Source organism: Tetrao urogallus (assembly GCF_951394365.1).
Source record: "Tetrao urogallus genome assembly, chromosome: 17".
Lineage (NCBI taxonomy): Eukaryota > Metazoa > Chordata > Aves > Galliformes > Phasianidae > Tetrao > Tetrao urogallus.
In genome coordinates this window covers 4,484,001-4,508,172 of record NC_136830.1, presented here as the reverse complement: position 1 = coordinate 4,508,172, position 24,172 = coordinate 4,484,001, and the positions used below count along the sequence as shown (strand labels likewise).

General features: G+C 51.6%; 2 protein-coding genes across 2 annotated transcripts; both read right to left on the bottom strand.

Annotated features, from left to right (window-relative positions):
- Positions 1-6,200: 6,200 nt before the first annotated feature.
- Positions 6,201-22,069, bottom strand: SCARB1 (scavenger receptor class B member 1; the record flags this gene model as incomplete). Its single annotated transcript, XM_079543648.1, has 12 exons — positions 6,201-6,323; positions 10,671-10,814; positions 11,253-11,304; positions 11,956-12,029; positions 13,547-13,665; positions 14,182-14,348; positions 15,854-15,966; positions 16,271-16,366; positions 16,673-16,876; positions 17,295-17,436; positions 18,905-19,062; positions 21,950-22,069. 12 exons carry the CDS (start codon positions 22,067-22,069, stop codon positions 6,201-6,203), a joined length of 1,512 nt encoding a protein of 503 aa, XP_079399774.1.
- Positions 22,070-23,288: 1,219 nt separating this feature from the next.
- Positions 23,289-24,027, bottom strand: LOC306952981 (polyubiquitin-B; the record flags this gene model as incomplete). The annotated part of the gene is made up of 1 exon (XM_079543768.1): positions 23,289-24,027. One exon carries the CDS (start codon positions 24,025-24,027, stop codon positions 23,338-23,340), a length of 690 nt encoding a protein of 229 aa, XP_079399894.1. The 3' UTR covers positions 23,289-23,337.
- Between the last annotated feature and the right edge of the window lie 145 nt (positions 24,028-24,172).

Genomic DNA, 24,172 nt, shown 5'->3' with positions numbered 1-24,172 from the left:
GGCTGGCTCCCAGCACTCCATCACACTGCTTACCACCTCATCTTTTTGTTCTGTGACCACTGTTAGGCAATGGCAAACCCTGCAGCAAGGATACAGAGCACCCACCTGTACCCACCCCGAGGCCATGGTGATGGGCAGCCCTGCAGTGAGTGCCCACATACCCCAAACAAGCTGGAGGCCTCTGGTCTGAGCCGAACAGCAGCCCAGAGCAAGGCTTCTCACCTCCCCATTTGCAATGAATGTACCTAATGCTGTGTGAAAGTCTAATTGCTCTTACGAGCTCCTGACCCTCAATCCCAGCTGGACAACCAGCTCACCATCTCCCACATCCTTTCACAAAGGTGCCAGCTCCATGGTTTGGGTGTCTAAGTCCAGGAATCTAATTTTTAATGATTACTCTTTAAGCCAGACATACACAAAGTGCATCAGTATTAGGGAACCACTCAGCACCATGCAACAAAGCCAACCCATCCCCAGTCTGTTCTCAAGGTGTAAAACAAAGTGGGTTGTGCTCCAGCCCAGTCAACACGCACATTGCAGAAGGGGCACAACATGGGCACACAGGAATTCAACATGCTCTGTGCCCCAGGTTCTGGAAGCTGCTTTGGGGAAACACGTGCCACTCAGAGACAGCACAAAACGCTGCTGCTCCTCTGCAGCCCCAGTGTCTGCAAAGTGAGCAGTTCTCCCCGCTAACAAAGCCGGGGGAAAAATACCTGGCAGGGTTTTTGCATGCCCTGCCAGCACCCAGTTCCAGGTGTGACACCGTGCCGTGTCCCTCTGCTGCCTGCTGCTGCCAACAGGTCCGAGTGCAGGCAGAGCCCATCGCTCAGCACCGCAGGCATCCATCACCAGGTGCAGAGGAAGAGCTGCCCCAGGATTAATGCCTCGTGCTGCAAAAACAAATGGCCCGGGCTCGCCTCCATGTTCAGTTTTGATGAATGGTTTGACTTCGCCTTGACACCTCCGTAGCAGCAGGAGACCATTATCCTGAGACAATGTTTTATTCTATTGACATTATCTCTTAATTATAGCGTGAGCGATACCAAAGAGAACCAGGGCCCACCGATTCCTCAGGCAGAGCCTCTGCAGCTCCTCCTGTCAGGGGATCCAGGAGAGGCTTTGCCTGGGGGCTGCAGCAGGAAGGGGTTTTGTACTGAAATTTGCAGAAGCGAGGAGGACTTCAGGAAAACAGAAAGGTTTTCTGTGTATCTTTAAATGAGATTTTTTGCAAATTTCAGAAGGAATTTGGCATTTGTTACACCTCAGAATACAATTAGCATTTGGATGAAATTTGTCTGAGGGATTCTAGACCTCCCACTTCAGGGATTCAGGAGAGGCCCCGAGGTGAGTTATGCACTCACCTGCAGTTCTGGTGTCAGCTCCCACTGGTCGCACCCTGAGGAGCAGAGCCCAGCACTGCTGTCAGCAGCTCCCATTGGCACCAGTTGTTTGCAATACCATTTTGTGCACAGGGAACAACCCATCAGAAAGGGAACCACGGCACTCTCATCCTTGAATTCCCCGAGTCAGAGGCAGCAGCACTGCAGAGCTGCCACCCCAGAATGGGGAAAACAACAGAGAAGAGCATTTTTAATATTTAATCTGTGCCAACTTAATTAACTTGCAAGAAAAAAAACACACAGCACCACACACAGGGATGCAGGCTCTCCAAAGCATCACACGAGTCCCCGGTGAGACAGGAGAAGAGAATGCATGGGAGGCAATGGGAAAACCAATCAGTGACACGTGAAACTTGTAATGCTGAAAGCTTTCCTGGAAAGCCAACCAACAGCCGCCAGTGCCCGCTCCAAGTCTGCAGTGAAAGGGGAGAAATCTTTGATTTACAGCAAAGGACAGAGCCTGTGGGCTGGGTGCATACAGGCCTCACAGAGAGTGTTTCTGATTGCCCAGGGGTGGTTTCTTCCTGAGGCAGAGGATGGTTCATGTCAGATGGAGTCAGACAGCCCCCGCTGTGCCCTGGTGATTTACAGGCACGCAGAGGGGCTACACCAACCACGGCTTTCAAGGATTACCTAACGTAGGATGAAGTAGAGCAAATGCAAATGGCTGGATGGTATGCAAACAGCACGGCTGCTAAACTCTCTGGTTTCTTTCACAAGGCTTTGAAATGGGGAAAATGTACTTTTGGATAAGCTAGGGGCACTGGGGTGTTTACGAGCCAAAGAAAATCCAGAAGGTAGGGCTGGGGTGGCAAGAAGCTCCCTGCACTGGTCACAGCACCAAACAGCAACTTGTGGAGGAAGAGGAGTGAGCATGGGGCTGTTTAGTGGCTCTGTGGGTGGCAATCAGGGATGCAGTGAGATGGATCTCACCAGTGCTCCCTGCACTGCTCCAGGGTGCATCTGGACCCAGAACTACCCCAATTTGGAAGGATTGAGCAACAACACCTGGAACTGCAATTTGCTAGAAAACAAAACAAAAAAATCCTAATCCTTTATTTTTATTGGCACCAAACGTCCCTTAAAGAAGGTCCCTGCTCTTTGTGACATTCAGCACACTGGAAAAGCAGTGCCCACAAGGGATGCAGAGCAGCTCAGTGCCTGGGCTCAGAGCACTTGGTGCAGATAGGAGCTGTGAACCTGCCAGCACCAGCTCCAGCCCCTGCGTTCCCATGGATCTTCTCTGCTCCAGTTTCCACACACGTGGCTGCAAGCCAAAGGCTTACTTGGAAAAGCAGAGGAAGTCTCCAGCAAGACGGGGGGAGAGAAGGAGGGAAATTCCTTGAAATGCTGTCTTTGGGGAAGAGGTCTGCAGTTGCTGGAAATTCCTTCCCTGGAAACTCAGCTGCAAGGCTCAGCTGCTCACCAGCACTCAATATCTCATGCTCCATGCTGTGAGCAGCAGGATGCTGTGACCCACAGATCCAACTGAGATCTGCAGGCACGAGGTGAAGCATCAGCTGCACCGCAGCCTTTTTCTTCCATCAGAACTCATCCAGAAATTGGTCTGGATGGAAAAGGCAGAAAGCAGCAGGGCCGTGTATGTGTTCTGGCTCTTTAACAGAGCAGCGCAGGCACAAGCATCACATTCTGCTCCGTACTCAGCCTGGCAGCTCAGAAGCGGCGCTCAGCAGCAGTCACAGAGCCCCACAGCGGAGATGGGAAGGATTGCCAGCTCGGCCAACCAACGCCAGCAGCTGGGGGCAGCGCCTGGCACCGCAGAACCTTGAAGCGGCAGCAGCCGGGCCGGGCACAGACCCGCTCCATCGCGCAGACACCGCACACCCCAAAGCACGGTCCTTGCCACCAGCAGCACGCCTGCAGCCTCTGGGAAAGTGATGAACTTACCAAAGGAAAACACTAAACTTTTTTTTTTTTTTTTTTTTTTTTTTTTAATTCCTCCAAAATAGCGCTGTGTGCTTAACCCGCAGGAGCCACAGGCTGAGAGATCAAACCTTCTCCCTCAGGGGACTGATATCACCATTTGGTATCCATTTTCTATCTGGCTGCTCCTTTTTAGGAATTGTTACTCTTATTCCAGAAAAGAAGCGCTCCCTGGGAGCCACTGAGCACTAAGGGGGAAACAGGGGGGCCTGGCTCTGTGCTACCACACATCACCACCCCAGGGACCCCTCCATGGTATCACCCACTGGAGAGATTAACACTGCCATCCAACACACGCTTGGGAGCAGACTTCTTTGCCAAAGCCCTGCAGCATGCGCTTGCTTTGGGCAACTCAGCGCACATGCAAGCACAGGGAACATCACAACTCACACTGGTGCTGCAGGAGGGACAGCAGGAGGCTGCAGAGGGGTGCTGGCATGGCACAGAGGGCAGCTGAGTAGCAGCACTGCCGGGCACCACAATTACCAACGCTGTGATGTGGAGCTGCAAGCAGCTTTCTGCTTGGTGTCAGCCTGAGAAAGGGCTCAGTGCAGGGTCAACGCCACGCACAGCCTAGAACTGTGAACCCCCAGCTTGCTGGCAGGAGGGATGCTGGTTTCAGCTGCACGCACCTGACTTAAGTTTTGCACCAGTACGATGCAGCAGAGAGCCCTGCTCAGAGCAGGATTAAAGGCCACCAGCATGGAAGCACAGGCAAACCTGCAGCGCCCAGACAAGAAGTTCCTCAGGCTCTCTCCTAAACCTCCTGTGAGCAAACCGTCCTCCCTCTAGCTACTTCCCACCTGGACAGGTTCACTGCAGCCAAACACAAGGGAAACCAGCTTCTGGCGTTACTCAGCCCCCGTCTAGCACCTATTGCCTGGGGTTCCAGGATCCTCCGTGCCACATTGCAGTAAGGGCATCTGATGGACACGCCGGTGCGTGGGGGACCTCGAGGCCCTTCCCAGCCCTGCTGGCTCCAAGGCTGCCTCCGGCCCTGCGCCTCCACGGCACCACAGCGCCCCCTGACGGCCGCACCGCAGAACAGCAGCCCCGGCCCGCACGGCACAGCAGCGCAAGGTGCAAAGCTGCATTTAAAAAAAGAGCTCTCACAACACGTTTTTCCCAGCAGCTGATTTGCCTTACCGGCTGCAACACGATGGAAAGTAGAGTAACAGTGGCAGAGCGGCACAATCCTAGGCTGCAATAAATGAGAGCAAGCCCAAACACAGCAATCACAGACAATAAAAACAAAGAAAATCTACTTACCTTTAGAAGGCTTCTGGCAGAGATTGCCAACAAGACCCCCTCACCTCCACTGCCAAGCCTTAAATGAGGTCTGGGAAGGGCTGGATCCTGGCTCCACTCCTTCCAATCACTAACGTCCATTGCCTGCACCTGAGCTCCCCTGCGTTGGCCCTGCCCTCCCACCAGGTGCTCCATCACTGCTTCAGGCCACGGCTCAGCATTTCTGCTACACCTGTGCAGTAGCAATTAGCACTTGTGCCACAGAAATACTCCAGGCAAGTTCTGTTTGTGGGCCAGGTTCTGGGTTGCTGTGACCATCCCATTCCATCACCTGGGCTACATCACAGCTGTTCTGTGACACATCAGCCTAAGCTCTGCTGCAGGACTGGGATGTGGCCAGCGGGGACACGGCTGGTTAGGAATGCACCAGCATACAGCACACAGTGTTTGTTTCAACTCCTGTTCTCTTCCCACCTAGTAAGTGGGATGTAGGTGAGAGAGGAAGAGCATTGCTCACCCAGCTGAAAGGTCAGCAGGTGCTGGACAGCTGCAGTGGTTTCCATTCCCAACAGCATCCATACCTCGTGATGTGCAGGTGCTCTGCTACACAGGGGAGAGCAGGGCCTGCCCCGCCATGTTTGCATAGGCACCAGCGTGGGTCCCTTTGGCATCCCTGACTCCTGGCTGGGAGCAGTGAAGGCTGATGTAGCAGATTCCTTCCCACCACAGAGTGGCCCCAGCCCTCACACCGCAGTTAACACCCAGCCCTACGTACCACAAGGCCCCATTTCAGAAATGTGGAGTAACTTCTCCAAATCCTACCAAAGCCATCGTGACTGCCATTATTCCACACCGCTTCCTCCATCTGAAGGCACAAGTATCTTCATCAGCACTCTCTAACTGAGTGCTGGTGGGAGGAGGGGGGCAGAGCAGGGGCAGACGTGCTCCAGCAGGATTTATGTGGAAAGTTGGATACACCAAAGAGATTTTTGGCATGGCCTGTGTGTCAGTCACCAAAAGCAAGGAGGGATCTGGCAGGTTGGAGTGAAAAGGCTCTGGAAGGGAATCACTGGAGCTCAATGCCACAGAATAAGACATGAAAAGGCAGGAGTAACCTGGGCAGGCTCCAGGTGCCCTGAAGAGCCTCTAGGAGAAACATCACTGCCGTGACAGCACTCAGAATTGATTTGTGGCATAGTCTGGTCACATCGAGTGGCAATAAAACCCTTAAGTGGCTTTGGGATAGCAAGCCCTGGTCATGCGAGATGAACAGTGGCTTTAAAAAAGATCACTAAATCCCACCAGTGCTACTTATACAAACCTTATTTATTCTAAGGGCTCCTATTAAAGTGCCTTTTATTCCTGGCAATAGGCAGTTTTACATTGCAAAACAACAGATGAGCCAGCAGCTGCTTTCAGCCCTGCCTGCCCACGGGGGGAGAGGGCTGTGATGAGCACAGTCTGGCCAAGGCCCCTCACACACTGTGTTTCGGGTTCCTGGACAAGGCCTTTCCGGCCGTGCACTCCCTGTGCCTCCGTGGGGCTGCCCAGGACTCGTCCCCTTCTGGAGAATGGTGGTGATCTGAAGCAGTTCCCATCCCAAGCTCAGGCCTCGGCGGTGTCGTGGCTCTGTGTGCAGGTGTCCTGGAGGAGCGGTGTGGTCTCAGAGGGCTGGGGCGGGGGGCTCTGCGTGGTGGGGTCGTGTGGGTGCTTCTCCTTAGCAGACTTCTGGAGAGAAGAGGGCAGAGGTTACAACCCCACAGCACAGACCGTACAGCATGCATCATGCATAAGAATTGTGCCCCAGCGCCTTGGATTTCTGCATGGCGCAATCCTTCCCTGACAGATCTCAAATTGAATGCTTCTACATCTCCTGCCCCAGCAGAACATTATCTCTGGTCCTGCCCACCAGTCCTTGTAACAACCCAGGAACAGCCAGCCTGTAGAGCTGTGTCATCAGGCAGAGGATTGTGTGTAAGCGAGCTGCACAGCCCCAGACATCTACTAGCTGTACAAGTCCCTGTTTCTAGCTATAGTGTCCCTATTCATTGCAGGGGAGTTGGAATAGATGACCTTTAAGGGACCCTTCCAACTCAAACAGTTCTATGAAACACACAGGGTCTTATCATGGGCACAGACAAAGACCAGGAGGCCTTCATGGATGAACGAGTTGCTTCTGGCCAAGCAAACACGCAAAAAAGAAGAACCTATCTTTAAGAGAAGGGAACTACAAGCCAGGCAGCCTCCCCTCAATCCCTGGGAAGCACTGGGAACTATTTCCAGGCAACTAAGGACAAAGTCATCAGGGGCAGTCAGCATGGATCCACCAAGGAAAAGTCACCTTTGACCAACGCGATAACTTTGTGTGATTATTAGCAGCTCAGTAGGTGAGGGCAGAGCTGTGGATATTGCCAACTTTGGCTTCAGTAAGGCTTTCGATGCCATTTCCTATGTGATTCTCATAAAGGGTACTGCCAATGGCCCAAAGTTACTGGAAAGCAGATACGAGTAGTGTACCTCAGGCATCTGCCCTGGGTCCAGCTCTGTTTAACACCTAACATCTTTATTAATGATCTAGATGGTGGGGGTGGAGTGCAACCTCAGCAACTAGCAGGTGACACAAAGCTGGGAGGAGTGGCTGGTGCACCAGAGGGTCACACTGCCATCCCATGGGACCTTGACAGGCTGGAGAAATGGACAACAGGAGCCTCACCAGCTGCAGCCAGGGGAAGTGCAAAGTCTGCATGTGGGAAGGGGCAGCCCCAGGCTGCATTAGATGAAGCACGGCCAGCAGCTCAAGGTGGTCCTTCCCCCCTGCTCAGCACTGATGTAGTCCTGAAGTACCGTTTCCAGTTGTTCTGGGCTCCCCAGCACCACAGAGACGTGGATCTACTGAGAGGCCAAAGCAGGACTATTGAGATGATTAAAGGACTGTAGCATCTCATACGAGGGCCAAGAAAGTTGAAGCTGTACAGCCTGGAGAAGAGAAGACTCAGGGGGATCTTAATTTATTTCAGGAGCTCAATGAAGACTGTAAAACCCCCAGAGAGTGAGGCTCTTCTCAGTGGTTGTCAGAGACAGGACGAGGTGATGGGCACAAACTAAAACACAGCTGTGATCTGAGCATCAGAAAATGCTTTCTTTTTTTTTTTTTTTAATTTTTTCTTTTTAAAAAAACCTCTGTGCCCAAGCACTGGGTAAGGTTGCACATAGAAGTGGGGGAATCTCCATCCTTGGGGATTCAAGAGGCACCTGGACATGGACCTGAGCAAGCAGGCCTAGGTGGCCCTGCTTGAACAGAGGGGTTGCAGGAGATGACCTCCACAGCTCCCTTCCAACTCCATTGATTCTGTGATTTTGTGTTTCTGTAATACAAACCCAGATATTTGAAAAATCAAATTCCCCACTGAAAGCCCTTGCAGGGCACCAGCAGGGTGCCTCTGTCACCCCCACCGCTGGGCCCTCTGAAGAACTTACCTCCAGCTCTCAAACTCTCATAGGGGAGAGAGGTGAGAAAAGCAGCTCCTCACACCACACTTATGTTTCATCCCAATCCTTGCTGATACCATTAGACCAAGTACACAGGGAGCAGAAACAAGAGTGTGTTCTCACAGCCTGGTTAAGTGCTAGTACTAACACAGCTAAATCGTCCCAAATAAAGGCAGGAGATAACAGGGCTGCGTCAAAGACTGCCAAGAAGACACATCTTCTGGTACACATGGACAGCAAACATTTCCATTTGATTGGTTTTTAGCAAAGTTCAATCAACTCTGGATGAGAGAAGAGCGTGTTACCTTGGCTGGGTACCCACCTATAGTCTGGCTTCCCGCAACACCTTAACCGGAGGCTTTCTGGCATGGGGGGCCGGGGTGGCCTTATTACTGTCTGACTTCTTTTTATTGCTACTCCAAAATAAAGAGCATTTTTCCTAGAAGATAATCAGGCTCGTTTATGGTGCACTTTGACATGAATTCCACGAGGGTCTGATTTCAGGAGGCGATTTTAAAGAAGTTTTAATCACTGTTTAACTATAATTCAGCTATTGAGGAAGATTTCGAGATTTAGGTTAAACTAAGCCCTATTTAAGATTTTGATCAGCAAGATTTAGGTTAAACTAAGCCCTATTTAAGATTTTGATCAGCACCAGGCCAGTTTAAAAATGGTCTGTTTGCATATTAAATGTCTTCTTGCATAAGCTTTGGGTCGCATTAGCAGAGAGCTTTAATGCTGCATGTGGGCACGTTGTGCCCATACAGGAGACACGCACATTTTTGGAACAACAGATGCATTTTAAACTGGCTCCTGTGTAAACTAGACTAAGATTTAAGTGTTTCACAGTACCTCATCTGGACTGGTTTGATGGCCCACTGCTCTCTCTGGAAGCCAGAGAGATGTGAGACACACCAGGAAGGCACAGGTTAAGCAAGAGCTTCACGCTGGCAGACACGTGAAGATGTGGACAATGCCCCTCAGACATCACCTGTGGCCTCCAGAGAGAGGAACGGGGGTGATTAGCAATCATCACTAGATCAGCAGCACTTTGATTGAGGAACACAGCTTGGCTGCAAGTTGCTGTCTTCCAGTTTACAAGCTCTTATCTGTTCATTAGGCACAGAATTTAATGTGCTGTTGCATGGCTTCCTCCAAGATTTATAAAGCCATTAGGGCTACTGATTTATTTTTCAGGTAGTCAGATGCTTCTTCTGGTTTATTTTAGTTCTAGCACTTTGTGAGGCTCTGGCTGAGCACACAGATGCAGCTGTCTCATGCCCAGGTTTGGGATGTTTCAAAAGCAGCTGTTCAGGCAATTCAAGTGAATAGAGAAGGCAGCTTTTCTCCTACCCCCTTCCAGCATAGTGGGTAAGGCTCTTTGATGCAGGGAAACCTGCACAAAGCAGGGTGAGGAAATGGCAGCCCAGGCTGTCAGACACAGCAGCCCAGGAAACACCAGCACGTGCTGAGATACAGTGGTGCTGCAGAGCAGGATGAAGCCTGCGGCCACCTGCAGCTGCTGGAACAAAGAGGGTGGCACACTCAGAGCTCAGCTGCTCTGGGAACACCACAAGGGTCAGCACTGAGCCCCAGCCCCTCACACTGCTCCCCCACTGCCAGGTAGCGCAGGGAGGAACAAGGGGATTTGGAATCATGTGTTTAAGTCAATTAAGCAGTTGTAGGCTTGGTAGAAATCCAATTATGCGATACTTGGAGAACTCTAGAGCTATTTAAAGTGGGCTGATATTAGCATTTCAGTAAGGGTAGCTAAAGGTTGAGCAGAAGCAGCCTCTCGCCCATGCTCTCACCTCAACCCACTCATCCTCTTCACTGCCTTTTCATCCCCACAAGCAGCCTCTTCTTATCTGCAGCTTTAGAGCCAGCTCAAGCTGTCTGGCTGTAACTCCAAGCTCAATAAGCTTGCTTTGATATAGGTTAGGGAGCTAGATCTCTACTTCAATGCTAAGCTCTCTAAAAGCTTTAGCTCTTATCAGATGAGTGTTTTGCAGCTGGAGACAGATCACCACCAAGTGCCTGAGCTGTTTTATATTCTGTCCCCACAGCATTACATTCAGACGGATGGGGCAGCCAGGCCCCTGCACTGCTCCTACCCACCCAAAGCTCCCTGCAGCCCTCAGAGGTCAGGACTTCTCACCCACAGAGTGCACCACCCCTGCAGGCCTGACTCCCACAGCTATTTAGAACAGCTGCACTTGCAGAGAAATAAATGAGTTTCTGGGGGACGGCACAGACCTGATGCTTTACATGGAAATGAGATTGATGAGCCAGGGTTGTGCGTTAGTTGGGTGAGCTGAGAAATGTTTCCTCCCATGAGAACCTGTTTTGGTCACTGCTGTGCACTGAGATGACCAGAATTGCTTTTAAAACATTTGCAGCCCAATTTCCTGATAGCTGAGGAAGTACTGTGGTTACCTATTGGTGTCATTAGGACACAGTTATAACAGAATCATGGTATCAGCCAATGCTCCATCAGGAGTGTTAGATTGTCAACCCAGTCTTTGCCATCCGATTAAATCTGGTTTGACTAACAGCACTTCCCATCTGATATCTGCACGTTCTTACCTGACTCATCATCATGAGTGCAGCTGAGATGATGAGCGGGACACTGAGCCCGAGGAAGATGTACTGCAGGTAGTCTAGGATGGATGGGATCAGCACCAGGTTGGTGTAAAACTGCGATAGGACTGAGCCATCAATGTATCCACTCTGCCCAAGAAAGCAAAGTTGTGATAGGCATCTCTCTTTCATCCAGAGCAGTGACAGACCATTTGTGCAATGCCTCTCCTTCCACGGATTGAGGAATTTAGGTCAGAGGCAGGCCAGAAGCTTCTACCAAACAGCTGGACATGCACACAGCTGTAGGACTGCACTCCCTAGCACACATTAGCATGCAGATGCTGGCAGTGCTGTTCTGGGTTCTATTTAACCCCACATCCAGGACAGAGCCAGAGGTTTGCCAAGTACAGTGCAGGGTTTGTTTGACTTAGAAGGATTAATCATGCAGCCAAGCAGTACAAAGCCTTCTGTTGGCTGCTCAGTCTGGCTGGCTTAAAGCCTTATTCAGAGTGGAGTTTCCCCAGCACCATGGTTTCCCCCTTCCTGCACGAGACACTCTTCAGAATTTGGTCAAGGAAGGCAGCTCACCTCTGCAAACCACAGCAGCGGCATCACCACTGGCTGAATCTTCCCTGTTTGACTGTGGGGATGGAAAAGAAATAAGCATTTAGATTCCTGGTTCATCAGACCACAGCAACTGTTGCAATTCTTCCTAATGGGAAGAGTCTGGCAGACCAGCAGTGGCCAGGACACTGATGCAAGAAGGTAGCAACTCCTGCTGCTTCAGGGAGCTCCCTCCCCTCCAGGGACCAGGTTCATCTTGGGCCTTCTGTGCAAAAGCAGTGCCAACACTTTCATTTGAATTTAGTTGTCCAATGACAGCAAGAAGTGCCATCCCAAACCTGGGCTCTGGGTACACTGATTCAGTGAACTGGAATGTTGAACTTACGCAGATCTGAGACGTCCCAGTCATCTGCATGGCACTGCAGGGCAGTACTGCCAAGTTCAGAGCACAGAGATTGTCCGCCAGCATTTGTATTTCAACTGTTCTGTCAGGTGCATGAAGCACTGCAAGAGCTGAGCCAACAGGAGGGCACACAGCACTGCCAGGGGACAGCATCTGGAGGTCGCCGGAACAGCTGACCCTACACATCAGCCAGCTGGCTGCTGCAGTGGTGACACTGCTAACATCAAAGCTCTCTCCTCTGTCAGGGTGAGTTCTGGGACCCCAGAGCCAGCAGCACTCCCTGCTGGATGAAGACATAGCCACTTTTAACAGCAAATCACTTACAGGATACCAGACACCTGCTTCATGTACTGGTTCAGCTGGAGCTTGATGGAGCAATTCATGGGGATGCCTGTCATCTGCATAGGAAGAGACCAACCAGTTCATCAGTACAACTCACACATGTTGTGAGAGCTCTGCAGAAAACCGGCTCTCCGCTTTCCTCCCCAGCTGCTCCGGGTGCCACCTTCCCAATGAAGCAGTGAATTGGATCACTCAGAGATCCACCACACATGGCCAGCAGCAAGGTTTCCAGTGTACCAGCGCTGGTCAGCCCCACGCTGCTCCCCAGGCTCTGAGGATGACTGCTCACATGCGTAGTGCACGTGTTTAACAGGCAGACTGCATGAACATGGGGAGGTGCTTTACAGGACACAGGGCTCGTGGGACCAAACCCAATCAAGTTTAAAGTTACCACGTAGAACTCACAACCTGCAATTGATTCCTTGGGCAGGGTGTTTTAACAGAAGCTTCTATTCCTGAGACTGATGAGCCTCTTCTGTTGTTGAACCAATCTGCACTTGTTTTGAGAATACATCAGCACACAACAACATCACACTTCTAAGATGGTCCTTTGGCATTGGCTCCTCATGACACTGCAGTTCTCTGACATACTGAGGGGAGGGTATTTTGCCTGGATTGCCCATATTTGTACTCAGCAGGCTGGGCTAGATAACAGTGAATTGTACTGTTATCAGAAGAGCTTTGATACTGTAATAAACTTAATTAGATTTCCGTAAATGTGATAAGAAAAGGAGAGAACCCATTGCCTGGGTAAGAAGTTTATCTTGCCTTACTTCAAGAGGGGATTGGTTTCTTGCTCAAGTTAGCACCACTGAACACTTGGAAACATTCCACTCATGGCCACACGGGGAAGAGCCCCATGTCTTCTCCCCTTCAACTGGGGAGACAAAGATGACTTGAGATGGCACTGGTGAGCAGCTTCATCCTTCTGTTCAGTATGCACAAGGTGCAGCACCAAGGCTGACAGATCAGAAGCAGCCAGTCAGATGGGCTAGTCAGGATGGAGGAAAAAGCCAGCCCAAAAACAGCAGCAACAGGTGCACTACAAAGTGGTGTTCAGACTTTGCCAGTCATCTCTCATGGTCATACATGTTTACAGACCTGGGCTGCCGCCAGATACACCTCCTGGTGTCACGGGCCTTCCTGAGTCAGTGGAAAGAAAAGGACTGCGCTTATCAAAACAATTATGATTCCAATTAGTCCTGCAATTCCCTAGAAGCTAAGCTAGTTATTCAATTAGTTTATGACTTTGGTGTTTTTTATCTGCACACGTCCTTACCACTTTGCACTCTGGAACCTGCTCCAGTCAGCACCAGGAGAGCAGCATGGGGCTGACAGGCAGGGTAGCATGCTCCCATCTCCACCACACAGCCTAGGCCAGCCCTCCCGGCCCCTCATCAGGTGTTGCCCAGCCCAAGTCCAGCCCTAGGGGAGCAGGATCCCACCAGTCCCCACCACAGGGTGCTTACCAGCCCCACTGCACAGCCTAGGCCCAGCCTAAGGGCAGCCATTCCCCCCAGCCCCACTGAACGGCTTTGGCCTTGCCCTGGGGCAGCCACCCCCAGCCCCTCACCGGGTGCACGTCGAGGAAGAGCGCGTGCTCCTCCTTGCTGGGATGCAGGCCTTCCACAGCATCCACCAGGCTTGGGTCAGCATTGTAGAAGTGAGGGTGGGAGATGAACATCGGTGCATCTGGGTGAGAACAGAGACAACTTAAGCTCGTCCATCTGAGAGCACGTTGATATTTCTAAGCCATTGCAGAATTTTTTTCTGCTTTTTCATGCTTTTCTATTCTTTTCCCCCAGCAGCTTGTTGCACCAGAAAGGTTCAGATTCCACCTCTAAGCCACCTTCACCCCACACACCACCAAACACTCATCAACCACAGATGTGGGACAGAACACTGAAGACTGAATTCTCACTCCTGAGTGATCTCTACTCACTGTCCAAAGTCAAAGTTTAGCTTGGCAGTTACACAGCCAGCTTTCAGCCTGGGGGAGGTGATGCTCCATCCTACCCTCAGCCATTCCATGAACAAGCAGAGGGCTCTTTCAGCAGCTTTCTCACTCTCCCCTTGCTCAGATGAATGCGCACATACCCCAGAGATACCTTCCAGCCCTCTGCCAGGCAGCAAAGCAAGTTTTCGGACAGGTAATCCCATCCCACCTGCCCCAGACATCAGTATGGAAAGGGGAATTGCAGGACTCACTTAGCCTGCAGGAGCTGACGTTCTGGATGCCAGACTGCCTGCAGGGACAGAAGCCTTCGTTGGGGGGATAATCTGTGCCATTGGCAAAGAGCGTTTTCGGTGCCACGAAGCGATAGGTGGGCACACCCTTGAACTGTCCCGACTGCTCGTACACCAGTTTCATGGATCTGGAAGGGTTTTGGTGAAGAAGGATCAGGATTAGCCAGCAGGTTCTTAGCACAGAAACAGGCTCTTATCTTCACCGGATAAGATGCAGTTGCAATGTAACTTAGACTTTGAGATCAAGATAAACACTCCAAGCAGAGCTTTGGATTGGGAATGAGTATCTAAGCCATTTGCTTTCCATGTTTTAAGCACAAATACAAGGCTGGTCAGGACTAGTTGTGGAGGGAACCACACAAGCTTATAAATCTGTTTGCAGAATCCAGAATGGATTTGTTTAAGGGCATGGAGTAATCCCCATGGCCGCTCTCCCAGAGATAATGCTGTCTTTGTGCTGGCACTGGCCCCGAGATAGAAGAGCTCTGTCACAGCAGATGGACACTGGCTAAATCTGTTTTCTAGCACACAGACATCAGGAAAGTGGGAAATTTCATCTTTTGAACTCCACTGTACAGCAAGATTTTAATCCAGGTAAAAGAGCAGCGACTTCATGCTGCATGCATCAGTAGATGCATGTTTCCAGGAAGGCAGTTCGCTCCTTCGCACTCAAGCGAGACCCGTGGGGATGCAGCCAGCCCAGCCAGCCAAGAAGGATGCCCATCACTACAGCTGCCTTCTGCACAGCACTGATGTGCACTGGGCTTCTGTGCTGTGCTCACCCTTCAGCAAGAATCACAGGAAACCAAGCCTCCTGCTCGATTTTACACCTTGCCAAAAACACATTACATTCTCTACACGACCTCCACAGTTCTACAAAAACAGGTATGTTTAAATAAACTTTGACTACCAGTAAACATCCCTGCAAGTCCTTGGCTCTGAGCCATTTTGGTATTTGTTGATGACTCTTGTGTAGAGGAATTCCTGCACTAATACTGGGCTCAGCTGACTTTGCTTGTTGGCTGAGGTCACTGATCTCTATTCAGCAGGAGCACTTTGCTTGTTTTGCAGCAACTGCATAGCCGAAATCACCATTATCTTTCCCTGGCTGGGGACAGAGCTTTGTATCTGGCCACCTCACTTCCCCTCCTTCCAGTCTCAGGGTGTTTCCACAGGAGCAGGGCAGGCTCCAGAGGTACTTTAACCTCTGCACACTCAGCTGAGACCAGGGCATCACACAGGCACAGCTATGCATGAGCAAAAATGAAGCAGCGTAGGAGCAGTGGCACAGCCCCCAGCATTACTTCTGCAATAGTTCTGTGGCCAAACAGCATTTCCTTCTGACAACCTTCATTTCCAGCCTTCCTCTTCCCAAATTTTGTCTAGACTGGTTTTCAATTCAGTTAAGTTAGGCTTCCCCAGCAATCCAGAAGGTATTTATGAACATCACAAGTAGGCAGACAGCTCTACACTCTTTGCAATGCTCTGACACTACAACACTGAACTGCAGCAGAACATTCAACTACAGGAACTCTGCCCAAGTCCTCTGCATCACCACACAGCGCTCCGCAAGCACCAGAGCATCTCCCACCATCAGCACAGGGACTGCAGTCTGCACCTGCTGCAGCCTCACCTGCAGGCATCGGGGCTGTAGAACTCCAGTGACGTTGGGGACATGTATGGTGGCCACATCTCCCCTGCAGTCCCGTTGATCATGTTGCACTGATTGCTCCGCCAGTAGTTCACCTGTTGGATGGGTGCAGAGAGAGGAGCTCAGCTCTATCAGCTCGATGTCGACTTCCATCCCTGCCATGCCATCCAGAGTAGCTGGGGACAGCAGTGCTGGAGAGCTTTCAGGATGGGCCCAACTGAATGCTTCTTGCACTGGGCTGCCTTCTGGTCATTCTGCCTTTGCTTTGACGTTCAAGTTCCATAGGAACTCACTTCCAAACTTGTGACCCACTGATACAACAGCACCAAAAGCTTTCAGTTAGCCTTGCTCTACATCAGGCACTGCCCCTGTACCTGAGTTTTGCTGCCGGATGCTTACCTTTTTCAAGCCATTCCATGAATCCACCATATGAACTTGACTGATGTTCTTCATGCCTGTATTCACTGTGAACAATCCAGAATTGGTGTTGTTAAACTGCGGAGAGAAGAAATTAACCTGTAATCCATCACATGCAGAAAGCCTGCAGGGTGTTAACACCTTTGCATACTTCATCAGCATTAGGAGCACTTCACATATTGTAAGCTTCTGAAGTTTCACATTGGTTGCCAGAGACAGCTTCCAACACAATTTTCCCCTCAAGGAGAAACGTAAGGCGCCTTACACAACCGCCATCAATTACACATGGCTGCTCCAAGCAGTTTGTGAAGGAGACAGCCTGCATATTCAATAACAAGAGCAATATGTCTGGGACTTCAGGGTTCCCAGCAGGAGTTTACTCACCTTCACAAATATGCCAAATTTTCCCTTGAATGGGATCAGGCCAGGGACAAGGGCATTTATTGTGTCTAAAAGAGGGTCTTCATAGCCCCACAAGATCTCCCCCACTGTCCGGTTAATGAAGGCTTCCTGCTTCAGGCCAGCCAGGGCCCCGCTCAGCAAGAACTTCACAAAACTGGGTAGGTTTTCCATCATGACAGCTGCTCCCTGTGAAGGAAAGCAATCCTTGAGATCAGAGCCCTGCCTTTGGCAGAGAGGATGCAGTGCATCTTCAGCACACAGCACAGCGCTCTACGGAAGCCCTTCTGACAGCCTGCGGGGCACCATTCAGCCCACAGCTGGGAAAAAAGCAGTTTGTGGCAGCAGCCACAGAGAGCTCACAGGTTTCATTTCCCCAGATAAAGGTCAGATGAGGTTGAAGACGTGAGCCCAGCCCCTCTAATCACTCTGATTTTGGAAAGGTAGCAGCCCAACGTGACAACCGATAGACAAAGAACTGTACTCTGTAAGCTTAATCTTGTGGCTTGATTGAATTCAAGTCTGACAAGAAAAGAAGCTTCAGGTTAACACAGAGCATCACCACCCTGCCCGCCAGCCAGCACGTCTCTGGGAAGCAAGTCCTTACCAACATCAAGATGTTGGGCATCACTATGTACTCATCTTCGGTGCCGTTGGACAAGTCCGGCCGGAAGAAGAGCTGCCGGTACTCCAGGTAGGAGACTGTGTCGTTGTCATGGAAAGTGATGTTTGTTTTATACTTGAACTCTCTGCAAAGAGAAAAGAGACCTTGGGAACCTGGCCCCATGTGGTGCCAATTGCACTGTGTGTGAAGCAAGGGCAGGCCTTGGCTTGTTGCTGAAGAGCAGAAGAAGGAGAGCAAGCCCCAGTCAGGAGCACCAAGCTGCAGGAGAGGCAGTAGAACAGCTACTGAGAAGCCTATCTCTATGACAGAGATGCTCAGATAAGTCAATCAACACCATCCCACGCACTGAAACAACCTCTGAAACAGAGGAGAGCCAAATAAGATGGCACAAGCTCCACAGTCAAATCCGTGTGAATCTGTCCCAGAGTTCCCTACTGGCTCCTGGGCAGCCGCACATGAAGCTCAACCCCCACTTAGCATTCTGGCTCTGCTTCTTCTCTTTGGTCACTCTCCTGTGCACCACCCAGCTCCTACTTGCTGCATGCTGTTAGGGATCCCAGCTGCAGCAGCCCAAGGTTGTCCCCAGCATCCCAAGCCAGTCACAGCTCCATGGGGAGCTGCAGCTCAATGCACAAGCAGAAACAAAGTCCTTTATTGTGGAGCCTATTTTATGGTCCATGATAGGGAAAGGCACTAATCTTGCTCAACAGGAACACAAGAACATTAATAAGCTTTACCCCTTTGTTCATTCTTACTTAGTGTAAGTGAAGCCTTTTCCCCAAGCCAAGTGACTGATCCAATCACAACGTACAGAACCTACACGGTTCTGTGGTGTGACCAGCAGACCAGGGGAAATGAGGGCATATACATAGTGCCAGGTTTCCCCCAACACTACTCAAACAGCTTTGGGATTAGACCTGTAATCTTCCCACATGAGCTTGCTTAGGCTGCTGACCTGACCTTGCCTACATGTATAGGCACTAACATGTCAAACATTGTTACTTACAGGTAGGATTATGTGCTCAGTTCAATCTCTCTCATCACCTCACACAGCAGGTCTAGAGAGGGACTCCAGCCACCATTCTTAGCCATGGCAAATAGATCAAGCCCTGTTGTTGTTAAACCTAGCCAAGATACGGTGCTCTGCACTGGTTCTCATGTTAGGCAAATTCTGCATCCTGTTGTAGATGATGGGTCTTAGATCAATGCAGGAAGTCTGAAGCTTCATATCAAGGAGATTCCAGCTCTGGAGCTAGATTCCTAAATGCACAGTGAAGATTAAACTGAAGCCCAAGCTGAGGATGGGGCTCACCCATCACCATACTAACAGCTAGCAGGTCCCAGCAGAGGACCAAGCTCCACAGCTCACACTGAAGCACCAAGCAGCCTCACAGCCCTGCCAGCCAGCGGTCCTACTGATTATTTGAGCAAGATCAGAGCAATTACTTCACATTTGGATTGCTTTAAAATCTTGTGCCATCAGACTCAGGCTGGCTGCACTATTGCCATTCTGTCCTCCTGGAGGAGCCAGCCAAGAGTCTGGCAGGCAGCACAGCAGCTCACACACAGCTGGACCACAAGCAGTACCTGACCTGTAAACATATGGTCCACGCTGGGTCACCTTCGGCTTTGCTCCCTGGAGGACCTCTTGAGGGTTCTGCACTTCAAAGAGGTTCACCGTCAGATAAAAAGGAACAGGGATGTCCCTCCACATGTTGAAGGCGATGCTGCTGGGATCAATCCTCACATTCTGCAAAGAAAGAGAAAGAAGATGGGCTGCTTGGCCTTGGAGGCTGAGTACACCCACTCCTGTTTCCCACGCCAGGCCTAGCTGAAGGCAGAAGTTTCAGCAGTGGATCTCTAGAGGACACAGCACGTTATGCAAACTGAAACAGAGCCAGTTCTAAACTCCAGACTTATGCGTGCAGAAGCATCAAGTATGTGCCACAGGATGTCTGCAGGCTTATTTATTGAGGCTCCGCTTGCCAGACTCCTACCCACAAGGTTTCAAAGCTGCTTTGAAGTGCTGGAGGTTTTCACCGTGCTAGACAAGCCAGCACTGAATTATTCACAGCTCTGGTGGTTTGACTTGCCTGGCACAAACAAGCCCATCCTAAAATCTTCCACTTGCTTGCCAGGTATGGCAGCTCCAGAGCTACAACTACAAACCACGCAGCTCTTGGGTTATCCCAAAATAGATGAGGAGAATGGTGATGTCAACCAAACTGCATCCAAGTTGCTTTTGCTTCCTCTCAGATGTAATCCTGCAGAGATTCGTGTTCATCTTAACGCCGTTTGAAGGCAGTGCACAACTGAAGCACAGGCATTACCCAAGCCCTCACCTCCTCCGCAGGCACTCTGCTGGCAGCTGGCTTCCTGCCTCCGGTCCTTCCCAGTCTCCTGGGAGCTGCCTTACGGACCAGCAAACCAAAAGCTCGTTTCATCTTACTCACCTATTTTGGGGCACTCCACTATTACCTCTGCTTCCTCTGCAAGTACAAACTCTCGCTGCAGTTAAGTAACACGGCTCAGAACTGCGTTTGATCCACTAATCATCAAAGGCACGCAGGCACTATCCAGCTCCAGCTCAGCCCCACAGCTGCTTGCTTTGACCCCATGGCAGGAACAAGGAGAAAGCTGCCAGCAGCGTCACTGGCAGAGAAGCAACCATGGGACAAGAGCAACCCAGACTTCATCTAGATTGTCTTATAACCCTTTCCCTGTGCACCCAGCAGAGTCTGAACACGGACATCTGCTTTTCTTTACTTTTTTGTTCTGCTTTGCATTCCCTGGGCTTCCCGTTGCATATGCATGCATTTATGTAACACACACAGGTTGCATCCCGACCGCCTGCTGCCCTTCTCAGCCTCCTCTCATGGGAGCCCAGCAGCTCCAGGCCCTGCACAGAACCACAGGGTTGCTGAGGTTGGAAAAGAGCACTAAGCTCATTAAGTCCAACTGTAACAACTACCACTAAATAAGATATGCTGATCAGAGCAGCCTTGGAGTCAAGCTACACGAAGATCAACATAGATGTGGCACATGTCTGGAATAAAAATAGAATTATTTTTCACGCAGATGGGTTACAAAGGGTCACTGGGTGGTCTGAGATATCCTGACCATGCTAAGTTCCTGAAGAACTGAAAGCAACGGGTTACCATGCGGCTCCTCCAGACAAAGACAGCAGCGTAAGCACTGAGGACAACAGTTCCTACGTGGAGTTATGTGATAAGTGCCTGCCAAAGGCCAACCAGCCTCCAGCCCTGCCCAAGCCTTGCCACCAGCAACTCCTCACACCCACCACTCCAAACACTGCCCCAGGAATCTCAGCAAGGCCCTGCACGCTTCTCACCACCCTGCGTATCAGTCCATTGTTTGTTTTCCATTTGACTTTAAGCTGTGTAAGAATTTGGGATCCTTCAAATCACGTGGAAGATGAGGAGACCGCATACTTGAGATGAAGTGAGCCCTGAGGAAAAAAAAGGGTCAGGCTTCTCCTCACTGAGATTCACTAGAAAGTAGCTGAATCGGGTAGTTCCCCAAAAGAGGGGAAGTCTGGTTGCACTGATCATGCCATATGTTCTCCAGGTGCCAGCACCAGCTCTGCACGGCCAACAGACTGGACAAAGACCAACTCTGGCTTACAGCAAAGGTCTGCCTGGCTCTGCACAGCCAGTGGCACTACCAGAGCATCCATTCCAGCAGAAGCTTGTTCCTGACAAAGATGCAGGGACACACACAGCTACAGCCACTCGCTAATTATCTCCTGTGCCAGGGGAGTGTTTCTAGCTGTTGATGTAGGTAGATGTGAGCTTGAAGGAACTCCAAGGGAGAGGGACCCTCCGTTGTGGGCAGTGGGAAAGGTTTGGGTGAATCTGGGGATGAAGCCACGTATTGGGCTGATGCAGTAAGGGTTTGCTAGTGGGGGACTCCAGAGGGGACTCTATGAGGAAAGCCCAGCAGCTGCCCCAAGTTAGAACTCTTTTGCTCGCAACAGTAATTGGTGAGCAACCTCCCTGTTCTCATCTCAGTCCTTGAGCCCTTTCCATTGTATTTTCTCCCTTTCTGTCTTTGAGCACTGGTCCCGGGGCTCTGTGCAGCACTCACTGGGCAGACTCACAAGGGCTCAGCCCGCATCCCTGTGCCATAACCAGCAGCAGGGCCCCCTCCAGCAGCCAGGAACCCCAAAGAGAGGCAACTCTTGTGCTTCACTCTCAGACACCACACCACGCACAAGGCAAGGATTCCATCCGAGCACTGCAGCGCATCACCCACGCTGTTCTGGACAATAGAGAGCAATCTACCAGCACAAGCTTTCCCATGCAGTTAGCAAAGAGCACCCAGCGCTTCTCCCAGCAGCAATCACCCGTCAGCGTCAGCAGAGCGCAGCCCCCGATAAGGAGGATCGCGGTCCCAGGCAGCCCCAGCCCTCCTGCAACAGAGCACAGAACAGCCGAGCCTAGATTTATTCGCGCTGAGATTTTAAGGATGCCGCAAACTGGAAGAGCAGCACCGAAGCAGCCGTTTCGGTGCGCGGCTCTCATCGCCCCCGGAGAGCTCGGACGAGCAAAGCACCCACAGCAGCACGCCCAGCCCCGCGCAGTACCGCCGCCGTCCGCAGCCCCCGGCCCGCTAACCTTGAAGACCTGCATCTTGATGATAGCGGGCCCCGCCAGCAGCAGGCAGCCGCCCAGCAGCAGGCAGACGGCCCCGACCGCCCCCAGTCCCACCACCGCCCTCCACCGAGTAGCGCCCATGGCTCGGGCAGCGGGCCGCCCGCCGCCGCTTTATGGCCCGGGCCCGGCGGGGCGCTACGGCGGGGCGGGGCGGGGCGGCACCGCCCCCGTGGGCCGAGCCGAGCGGGGCGGAAGCTGCCGCTGCGTGCGGCCGGGCCGTTCCGGCGATACCGCGGGCTCCGCTCACGGCTGCCGGCGCTGCGCAGGGGTGTTCAAAGGCTGCCTCCAAACGAGCCCTTCTTCATTATCCCGGCTTGTTCCCCGCAAACCACGACGCGCCAACACTTCCCTTCGCACCGCTCTCACTCACGTATAATCCACAAGCAGCATCACCTAGAAGTGCTTTGTTTTCTTCCCGGGGATCCCACCCTTCTGCTCTGGATGGAGCTGACGCTTGGAGCCCCGCAGCTGAAACCCTCACTCCAACTCCAAGCACACCCTTACGCAGCCGGGCAGCGCAGTACTGCCGGGATACAGCTGCGCGTTCATTACTGAACTCTTCAGCCTGTTCTCCACTTTCCCTATGCGAGCGTTTGACCTCAGACACCCAACAGCAAGGAGGTGAGCAGACATCCCTTGCCAGTGTTGTTAGCACCCAGAACTACTCTGTAGCACTTCAGCTCACCAACACAGCACTGCTCCTACACAGCACACAGCTGGAATGAAAGAGCATTCCCAGAGGTGCTCTATAAGCCACTTCTTAAGTTGCAAAGTTTGCTTTATAGACTAAAGCTGTGCAGCCCACTCTCAGAACCAAGCACCTGCAACAAAGGCTGCAGACTCACTACTGACATCTCACAATTGCCCATCACCCAGCAAACAGATCACCAAAGCCAGCAGGGAAGCTCACTGGCTTTTGAAGGAACTTAGTATCTTTACAACGGTCTTTACTACATTGATGCAGTATTCAGCCTTCCACTGGGCAAAGCAGTATTACTGAACCTTCCAACTCCAAAAGGATTTGCAATTCTGCGTTACATTACATGGTAGTAGCTGAAGAGCACTGTGACCAGCACTGAGCTCAGTAGCCCGCAGGGAGTTACGGGAACACTTACACAACCACAGCACCACCTGCGTCATTGGCCAGGCACGTGCAGGCCTTGCATAAGGCAGTTTTATAACACCTTTATTATCTGGAAATTAAGTAACCAGAATTTATTAGATTGCAATTAAGTAACTAAAATAGCTGCTTGATGGATTTAAGAGACAGCAATCTTTGTGGATGCAAGAATTTTATTGGAATGAACATGTGCAGAGGAACTTTTTCTTGGAAGCAAGGAATCTCTACTTCAGTTACCACCCCTCAGGCGCAGCACCAGGTGCAGGGTGGACTCCTTCTGGATGTTGTAGTCAGACAGAGTGCGCCCGTCTTCCAGCTGCTTGCCAGCGAAGATCAGCCTCTGCTGATCGGGGGGAATGCCCTCCTTGTCCTGGATCTTGGCCTTGACATTCTCAATGGTGTCACTGGGTTCCACCTCCAAGGTGATGGTCTTGCCAGTCAGGGTCTTCACGAAGATCTGCATCCCTCCCCTCAGGCGCAGCACCAGGTGCAGGGTGGACTCCTTCTGGATGTTGTAGTCAGACAGAGTGCGCCCGTCTTCTAGCTGCTTGCCAGCAAAGATCAGCCTCTGCTGATCGGGGGGAATGCCCTCCTTGTCCTGGATCTTGGCCTTCACGTTCTCAATGGTGTCACTGGGCTCAACCTCCAGAGTGATGGTCTTACCCGTCAAGGTCTTCACAAAGATCTGCATGCCTCCTCTCAGGCGCAGGACAAGATGGAGAGTGGACTCCTTCTGGATGTTGTAGTCAGACAGGGTGCGCCCGTCTTCCAGCTGCTTGCCAGCGAAGATCAGCCTCTGCTGATCGGGGGGAATGCCCTCCTTGTCCTGGATCTTGGCCTTGACATTCTCGATGGTGTCACTGGGTTCCACCTCCAAGGTGATGGTCTTGCCAGTCAGGGTCTTCACGAAGATCTGCATGTTGGTCTGGAAGGGAGGTCAGCACACGAGAAGAGGACGTCAGCAGCGCCCATGCCGCCCTGTGACGTCACAGGAGGACCCGCCCACACCCCGAGGGGCGGGGCCACGCGCCTCCTCCCCTTCCCGCTCAGGGCGCGCGCCCACC